Genomic DNA, 10,131 nt, shown 5'->3' with positions numbered 1-10,131 from the left:
GTTATATATGCATATACAGTCATCCATTTTCTTCTGCACGTGTCTTATCTGCATTATCTTTTGTGAATTTGGATCTTTGAATCCCCTTTTTTCAGCCATTGTTGTCTCAATTTGTCCCTATGTATGCCGAACTTCATTACTATCTTGCTATAGTAATTCTCTTCTTAATGTTTAAGCTCATAAACCCTGTTCTTAGTAAGGGTTGCACTCTTTTGCTTCTATTTGCCTGATAGTCACCTTACTCCTAATTATGTATTTTTTTGTCATTTTGTTTTAGATGAGCTGACCCCTTACAGTATTTCCTGTAGTGAAGGCCTTGTAGTGGAGAATTCCCTCGATTTTTATATGTCTGGAATGGTCTTTATTTCTCCTTCATATCTAAAAGAGAGCTGAGCTGGATACATTATTTTAGGCTAGTAGTTCCTTTCACTCAATAGTTTGTATATTTGATTCCACTCCTTTCTGGCTTATAAGGTTTGTACTGAAAAGTCCGATGATAATCTAATGGGTATTCCTTTATAAGTTACTATCTTCTTCTTCCTGGCTGCCCTGAGAATTCTGTCTTTGTCGTTGATTTTTAATGATTTGAATACAATGTGCCTTAGCGAAGGCCTCTTTTGGTTGAGATAATTGGGTGTTCTATTGACTTCTTGAGTTCCAAGCTCCAGCTCATTCCTTAGATTTGGAAAATTCTCATCAACTATTCTTTTGAAAATGCTTTCTAGTCCCTGCCCCTTTTCCTCACCTTCGATAACGCCCATTATTCTTATGTTTTCTCTCCTGATGGTATCAACTAGTTCTTGTATTTCTCTCTTATTATTTTTCATTCTTCAGTTTCTCTCTTCTTCCCTCTGACTTATTTCTAGACGTCTGTCTTCGATATTAGTGATCCTTTCCTCCATTTAGTCAACTCTATTTCTCAAGCTTGTTATTTCATTTTTCAACTTTTGCAGGGTGTTTTTTTTTCTTTCTCTCTAAGATCTATTCTGTTCTTTTTGCGAGTTTAAATCTCCTTGCTCTGCTCATCTAGTTGTTTTTCAATTCCTGAAATTGTTGATATGACTCATTTCAAATCTCACTGAGTTTTTTCAGAAGTACGATCCTGAATTCTCTGTCATTTTAAGTCATATATTTCTATTCTGTAAGCTTATTTTCTGGTGATTTTCCTCTTTCTTTCTGAGATACTTTGTCACCTTGGTTGTTCATGATGTTTAATGGACTATTTATTCACCTGGGAATTAATGGAAATGTATTCAGCCTTTTTTCCAGAAAGAAGATTTATTAGATAAAAGTCTCTCTTTTGCCTGTTGCAAAGCAGGTGTTTTTGTTGTTGTTGTTGTTTTCCAGTAGGTGGTGTCTAAGCCTCTTGGATCCCTGCTCTATATAAAGCCTTAATAATGCCTTTTTATTTTCTTGTAGATATTTGATCACTCTCACCACCTTCAATCTCAGTCTTTGTCGGTGTTAGCCACAGTTTCAGTAGCATTTGCTCAGATTACCCTGGGGCTCCATGGTGTTTGGTCTCAGAGGGTATGGGAGGAAGGGCCCTTTGGGTAAGGGGTTGAGGTCATGGCTCAGCCTCGGTTTTGTAGCCACACCTGATAAAAATCAACTGTTGTTTCTCTGCCATCCCACTTCTCCGCCTTCTGCCCTGATGACTGAGTTGTGCCACTGGCTGCGTGTAACTCTCAACTCTCCCAGGCAGGGCTGTTCAAGGAACTCACTACACCTTCTCGCTTCCCCTACCTCCTACAGGCAACTCCAGCAGCTGAGACAGGCAGCTTCCTTATTTCTCCATGTCCACCACCTGACACCCAGGGTTGTGACCTGTGTTAGCTCTTTTGGATAGAGCCTATACTCAGACTTGCCAGTGTGCAGTTTGTGTGATTTTTGCTGAGTTTAAATGTTCAGCTTATTGTTATTTCAAGGGAAGAGATCTGGGGATGTCTCTCACTCTGCTGTGTTTCTCCAAACTTCTATAGCATAATTTTAAAATTGCTTAACTAAGAGTGCTCCTTTGACTAGTTTTTATAAAATTATTGACCAGCTTTATATGTCTTTTCATATTGCTTTCTCAGGACACCATGTGCTGATAAGCTTATTCTTTATAAGTTTCTGTGTATTATACACACATTCTGTATAATAACTTACCACATCAGTCCAATTCATGTTTATTCCTTTCCCTCAGCCTATTTTTTTGTATTCTTACCCATATTTTGTGGGGAGAAAAGTAATTTTATACTTTCATTGCAAAATTTGTAAATATTTGTTCTGCTAATCTTTGATTTGTAATTGTCATCTCCTTGAAAAATAATTTTGTAGCCTCTTTGAGGGGCTGAGTGATGGTTCACAAATTTTAAGTTATAAACTGGGAAAAACTACATTCTTGTCTCCAAAGGTAAAGGGCTTGGTTTATGAAATTTTTTTTTTGCTAGCAAATATTAAGGTGTATTATTTTTTTTTTCAATTTCAATTAGAAGAAAAGTTACAACATATATTTTTTTCTCACCATCTTTTCCTATGGTAATTCTTTAAATGCAAAGTTATTTAAGGGCTTTGAATACTAATTGATCTAGAGCTGCATTTACATTACAGAGGGTTTTTGACTTCAAGAAAATGCTTCAGAAGTGTTAGAAGTGTTCTTAATCCTATGGGTAACTGGAGAAGATTGATAAAATTAAGAAATTAAGTATTATTACAGTTATTACAAGTTGTCTATTGCTATTTACATATTTGTATTTATATTATTTTATTTTATTATTTAAAAAAGTAATGTTAATGCTAATTAATGTTTAAACTTAAATTTTAACAATGATGTTAAACATCAAATTAAAGCATATTTAAATGGAACACACGCTTCTTTTTCTCATTTGATTTTTTACTGGAAATAATGTTCAGGCTTTATGAGTATAAATGAAATTTTACAGATATGGCTTTTATTTTTCACAAATGTAGGATAAGTTTCTTCGAAAGAAAAAAAAATAAAAATTAAGGGTGATACGAAGCATCAATTACAACAACTTTTGACTTTAAATTCCATTAAAAAAACAATGGGAAATTGCTAAGTAAAATAATTGACAGAGTTCGCCCCTGTGAACCAACATCATGAAATAACAATGCCCAAGACATAAAATGGCATTCTTGCCAACCATTTCAATCCTTTAGCATACAGAAAAATATCAAAAAGTAGTATAATTGAAAAAGTATTTCTGTGAGCATGTGCCACTAATGGAAATATAAAATATTGGCCCCAGAAAAAAATAGTGATTGTAATTCAGTGTTTCTGATACTGTTTTCGTAAAAATTGAACTGATATATTTCTTTCTTTTAAAACAAAATTTACACAGAAACCCAATAGTTAAAATAAAAACATCTCTCTTGTAAAGAGGAATAGAGACTCCAATTTTTTCTACTTCTCTGAACTGTTTCCCTTCTCTCTATCTACCTCTCACTACCACTCCATGAAATACCCATTTGGTACAATGGATGTAATCAATGTCTTTGTGTCATTAGACATAATTAGACTTAGTTCCTTCTTTAAGGTCTCAGAGTTGGTTATAGGAGTTCCAGGGCTAGCAACTAATAATAGTTCACATCGAATCTACTATGATTTTCAAAAGTTCGTTCCTAAAAATGGAAATTAGAAACTTAAATCATGTTGCACATAAATATGAGAATTAAAATCATCTCATATCTCAATGCGCACTAGAAATAAACTAATCAAAATAAAAAAAATCCCTCATTATAAATATTTATAGGTATTTGAGCAGACTGTGATGGTTGCAGGCTCACTGCCTTAAAGTTGAGAATGCTTACAACACGATGGTATATGATGCTTCTTGCATTAGACTCTTCACATCCCCATTATCCTGTCAGTTCAAAAAGGAAGAGTACGATTTCCACAGAGTTTGAACCAATTCTGTAAATCTCTGCACCTTAGTTTAACCCTCTTCCTAAGGCATTAGACCAGTGATCACAATTGGGAGATACCCACTTTCTGGTGTGCCACAGATTTGGGAAACATAAAAAGTGGTCTGTGTTGGGACACCATTTGGATTATTTTAGAAGAAATGTCCACACCTAGCCCTTTATCTGAACATTAACTGAGGAAATTAGTACTAGGGTATACCTCTTCAAATTTCTTCCTCCTTGTAGTTGCATGCTGTCTTCTGATGCTCATTGGTACTTCTGGACTGTTTCAACTGTCATCACTCATTAACATTCATGTATCCCAGACCTTAGTGGAGAGGGCCCAAGGTACACAGAGGACAACACCTGCTGCCAGAAGAAATCAAGATAGATTCCAGTCCTGACACACTAGAAAAAATTCAGTGAACTAACAGAGTAGTCAAGACACATAGCTTCCCAAAATTCACCAGTAACATTACTGAATGATGCAGGAGGGACAGCTATACTTGGCCTAACAGTAGGTGGGGGAAATTCTATGGAATGGTGGGTATTTCAAGTCTTTTCATCTAGTAGTCAACCCCATTCAGATAACCATACAATTTGTACCTGTTAGAGGTGTTTCAGAAATTCCCCAAGCCTATTAATGTGAGTTGTCCTGGACTTTCCATTCAGATTCCCCAGTTTTACTTCTTTTGATACTTTCTCCATCATATACTGAACTCTATAACCAGAACATTGACCACCAGCCTACTGTTGGATTTACATGTAATCTCTTTCATGGACCCTGGACATTGCTCTTTCCCCAGATCCTCATCCCTCACTAAGTGTCCTATCTGGCCCCATTCCTTGTCAACTGGTCATTTTGACAAATCTTTGCTTCTCAAATTAAGCACTTTTGATTTCTAAAATATGTGTTTATGCATTCACATACATTAATTTGTAAGAATATGAATCAGAATAATATTTTGGGGCTATAGTTTTGGCAATATTTATAAAAATTTATAACCTTTACACATTCTTCACTCTAACTCAATTTCTACCTTGCTATCAGAATAGACCAGTAAGTCATGTTAAAAAAAATTCGGTTCTATAAGTTACAGCAACAAATGGGAAACAAATTATGTGTCTATCAGAAGGAAATGATTAATTATGGCACATACATGTTATATATCTATGTGTTGTCATAGAAAGATCCTGCATTCATGTTAAGTGGGAAAGACATTTGGCGGAATAATATATCACTACCCATTGTTTTAAAATCATAACATATTTTTATAATATGTCTATATATGAAAAAGTGTAGAATTAACTTTAAAATAATATACTAGATTGTTATAATTGTGGCTATCTCTGAGACTGTGGCTGAATTACAAAGGAATATTATCAAGATAGAGATTGTGATTTGTCTATTTTTAGAACTTTTGCACTAAGAATATGTATACTACCAGCTTTGTCCCTCTCTGTTGTTTCTCAAGTACTTTTAATTTATAATAATATACCAAAGTGGCACATTCTGGGTGACATTCTGATCCTCTACACACAGAAGAGCTGGAACTCAACAAAAGGGCTAGCCCCTGAGCAGTCAGCTCTCTGGGGTTAAGGGCAGTAAGATCACAGGTAAACGAAGCTCACAGACAATGCCCAAATTGTTTTTATCTTTTTCATCTTCTTTAGATGCGCTTTTAGTGTCGGGAGCCATTTTGAGGAAAACAAGACTGTTTGTTAAGCAGGATGTTTTTGCGAAGCTGGCCAGCTGTGCAGTCTGCTGACTCAGGAGGAAGTGCACCTGGTGTGGGGGCAGGAAATGGAATGTTTTTTGGATAGCTATAGAGTTTCCGTGATTGGTTGTTATTTAGAGGTGTTTTGCTTCTTACCCACTCAGTAGTGTATAAATATGTGTTGCAAAATAAATTCCGGGCTGCTGCAGTATTGACTGTGAGCCCTCCCGAATCTATCTCTTGTCTCTGTCTTTTCTTTAATCCTCACTCCCCATCTCGGGTGCTGTTCGACCTTGGCTGGCTAGCTCCGATGGGCTCCGGCATTTTGGTACTTTGGATTCAAGGTCCTTTTTATCTCAATGGGCATTATGGAGCAGTGAGAATAGAAATGAATCAAGGGACAGAAGGTGGGGCTCATACTGGAGGAGTAGAACAGACCAGAAGTCTACCCTCTGCTCTGTCACATATCAGACGTGTTAACTCAGGCACATTCCCAAATTTTTTGACTCCTAAGCTCTTCATCTGAGGAGAGAGTCTGATAAGCCCTGTCATGTATTACTGTTGGAAAGAGTGCAATGGATATAAAACATCTGGCACAGTGCCTGGCATACCTTAGGACTTTAATAGATGGCAGTTATTATGCGATGATTTTGACCACTAACCCTGCCACTCTCATCTAGGTGATTTTTAAAAATCCAGTATGGCTCATAGAGCATGAACTACTACAAGACATGGAATATCAGATCAACCAAATGCTTATTAGCAAGTAAACCATAGAAAATATATATCCCGAAAAGTTGTGTTCTTTAATAATGGGGAAGGAAATTTCTTCTACAGCTGGATGCAACTCAAAATTCCTAGAATTTTTGACAAATTCCTCATCTCCCTGTCTTCTGTTCCATTCAAACCACACCTATTTTAATCAATCCCACACCCATCAAAACTATAAGCATTAGACTATTCTAAATTACAATGAAAATAACCTATTTAAAATATACCTTACATGTAGTAGTCTCTGCCTATCCCAGCCCAGGGCAACAAATGCTGACCCAGTGGTTTCTGGGCACCTCAGAAAAGTATTGCTGTAATCTCTCAAAAAGTCCTTGAAGACAAGGTACATAAAAGACTTTAGTTTGTAATAGCACTGGGGCAAGATCAAAGAAAATCTTCCATTCCACTCCAGTGCAGATTTCTATTTTAAACCATGACCCCAAAGAAATTGTGACAAATAATTTTCTACTCCTGTTTTCCAGTCTAAATTCAGAGACCCACCATTTGTAGGTCTGTTCCCTAATTACCATATCCTCAGGCTCAACTATCAAAAAACTACATTCACATTTCCAAAAAATCCCTATGGCATTGCCATGTTATTTTAATCCAGATGACAGCATAAGGCAGTATTGGTGCTTTCCAAAAAGAAGAAAAAAAAACTTACTATGAAACCTCATTAGAGCATGAAATGTGTGACCAATATCATTCACAAACTTGGAGATGTTGAAGCTACTTAAATCTATACTAAACAAACATCTGAGTGACACGCATCAAAAAATATAAGAATACAATTTCAAATTACACATATAAAATAGGAACACCGGCCCACGTACTGTGTTCCTTCAGACTCCATCTCAGACCTAAATTCTAAGAACACTAACTGCCTCTTCAAACAATGCAGGAGGAAATTCTCCACGACTGCCCCTAGGTGTGGGAGAAGATGCTAGGTTTGGCATTAGAACCAGCATTGGCCACGGAGGCAGAGACAGCCCTGGCTGAAATTCGGGCGTGGGCCCTCTCCTCTTCATTTTGCAAAGCCTCTTCATATTGAGATGGGAAAGAACTTGGGTCAGTCCCATGAACCTTGGCCAGGAACTCCAGGACTTGCATCTTGGTGACTTCAGCATGGGCTCTTGGGCCCCACAAGAACTCAGATTTTGCAGGATCACTGTCGGCCACCCGTCAGTACTTCAGGTATTTTTTTCTTCATGAAAACTTTGGTGATGAGCTCTCTGGGCTCTCTGAAGATGAATTGCTTCCTCCTGGAATGTACCCCTGTCAGGCTCAGAACTTCCCAGACTTCCTCTTCGGTGGCACGGTTGCCCTTTATGAAGATCACACCCAGGATGAGGATCAGGATGCCGGTCTTGGGCACGCCCTTTTCACCATGCAGCATCCCCTCGTAGGTGAGGCCCATCTTGATGAGAAGGACATAGCAGTGGTTGGTGAGATCCACTTCCTTCCTTCACATCAAGGCCAAAGATCATCTCCATGTACTCACAGGCTTTCTGGAAGATCTCAATGAAGTGGTCTTCATATTCTTTGATGACACTCTTCAACATAGCCGTTTTGGTTATTGGCTCTTTCGTTCGATACTTGAACAGCATGAAATTCACCAGCAAAGCTGCGTTCTTGTCGATAGCATCTATGGGCACATTCTTGTGGCCCGGCCTGGCCCATGAGGTGCTAGCGGTCCCCTCCTGGCCACCGGAGCCCTTACCCAAATGGCTCGATGAGGTGGCCGTGGTGGCAATGGAAGACCAGTAGGAACTCTGAGGACCCTTAGGAGCGTGAGGTGTACCAACTCCAGGAGCCTCCTTCAAATTGCCAGGCACTGCAGGATGGGAGGAGAGATGGGTCTCCTCCAGAGCCTTGGAGACCTGTGCAACCTCCAGGCCTTGCATCTCGCTGTGGCTCTGACAAGATTGCTCGGGGGAGCACTGTCATTTTTCTGACGAAAATGCATGATGACTCTTGTAGCTGACAGTAATCAGAAGTGTAAAGAGGTAGGTGGGTAATAGAGAATCACTGCCTAAGAGAAAGAATATAGATGTTAGTGGCCTCAGCCGCTAAGCTCAACTGTGGGGGCTCTGACAAAAGCTACCTCCAGCGGACCTCCCCTAAAAACAATGCCATAGTGCCTTACAGGTCTCCTGACCTCCTGGTTGCTGTGTCTCCCAAGAACATGAAGAAAGAACTGTGAATACTCCTTACAGGCAGCTGGCCAACCAGGCTGAGAATTCTCCGACATGATATAAGCAGGTGTGGTTAAGCTCCATATAGCTGTTTCTGTTCTGAGGAAGGTGACCCCTTCAGTGTTCACTCAGTTTCATGACCTTGGCAGTTCATAGGGCCTGCGTCACCTCCCTCATGATAAATTAGGTTGTCCCCTAAGACTTGCATCAAATCGCATCTCCTTTCATGGTCTTTGCTCAAATGACATCTACACTTTGACCCTTGACTGTGAGACTCCTCCCCTCTGCTGACCTAATGTGGCTCCCTCACACAAAACAGTCCTGTCCCTGTGACCACTGAGGATTAATTAAGGGATTGTTACATCTGTGGTTTCCCAAGTGTGATAGCAGGATGGGGCTTTGCTGAGATCATGCTGTTAAAGAGTGGGTGTCCCTATCAGCCTTGTTTAAGGTACTTCCCTTGACTAACGATATAGGTCCTATAATCAGACATCACTTCCACAGAACAATTTTCGCCACCCGAAGTTCAAGGAGCAGGAAATCAGGTGATATCTCAGTCTCACAGCTCTGCCCATGGCCTCCCAGTGATGACAGCAGAACTAAGCAGAGTTACGTCTGACTCCTGACTTAAGGGATGGGTGGTTTTCTCAGCCCTCACTCATAGGCTTTTCTTTGGCTACTGCTCAGACCTCAGTCCCCGCCTTCTGTTTCCTAATGCCACCCCTGCCAGAAAAGGGGCTATTCTCATCAAGACAACTTGGAAGAAAGAGACAAGATGAGCTTGTCTTGGGATCTTCACTTGGAAGTCCAAGTTTGCCCATTACAGTCAGGCCATGCTTCCCAGTGAACAAACACCACGGAAGAACGACTAGGTGTCTCATCATGCTATCACTGCTCAGGACCTCCTAAGAGTTCCCTGTGATCTGCGGGACCACTGTTTTATGTGGTCAGTTTGCCCTTTAGGCAGAACCCGATGACACTTGCCTGGGCCTGGGCCTCTCCTCCAACTGAATAATCTATTTGGAACAAAATCTTCATCTTTCAGACCCAGAGTAGTAATGGAGTAGCAACCTCTGGCTGCTTTCCCTTCCCTGGGCTCTGAGGGCTGATGGCAGGGCAAGTGGCTGGAGCCTCCTCTGCTGTGAGGTGGTTAGTTTCACAATCATCGCAGGTACTCCTCAAATTGAATACAGGTTGGTCACGTACCCGTGCCATCTATTACCTGAGGCGCCACCTTCCAATGGAGGCCCCATCTCTCTGAGACCCCAACGTGGAAGTGGGGCTGCATCTCAAGCACAGGACTACCAGGGCTGAAAAAGGTGGTGAGACACTGAGCCACACCCTACGCCCCGGGGTCGATGCAGCCCCAGAATTCACCTGGGTCGATGGAACCCCATGACTTCACCGGGGTTGACAGAACCCTAAGAATTCACCAGAGTCCTATCCGGGACTCCAGCGGGGCCTGGAACTCTGTCCTTCATGGATATGGCACTGCCTTCCTTGGTCTAAGTGCTCATCTCCCTTAGATTCCGGAAGCA

General features: G+C 40.2%; 1 protein-coding gene across 1 annotated transcript; it reads right to left on the bottom strand.

Moving 5' to 3' along the window:
* Window positions 1-7,353: 7,353 nt before the first annotated feature.
* On the bottom strand, window positions 7,354-8,364 carry LOC107501771 (melanoma-associated antigen B16). Its single transcript, XM_016128241.2, is given in 5 exon segments — window positions 7,354-7,389; window positions 7,392-7,601; window positions 7,603-7,857; window positions 7,859-8,343; window positions 8,346-8,364. Coding segments are annotated over 5 exon segments (1,005 nt in total).
* Window positions 8,365-10,131: the final 1,767 nt, after the last annotated feature.

This window comes from Rousettus aegyptiacus, unplaced genomic scaffold, assembly GCF_014176215.1.
Source record: "Rousettus aegyptiacus isolate mRouAeg1 unplaced genomic scaffold, mRouAeg1.p scaffold_m13_p_9, whole genome shotgun sequence".
In the NCBI taxonomy this organism is placed as follows: Eukaryota; Metazoa; Chordata; class Mammalia; order Chiroptera; family Pteropodidae; genus Rousettus; species Rousettus aegyptiacus.
This window is presented reverse-complemented; position numbering and strand designations above follow the sequence as displayed.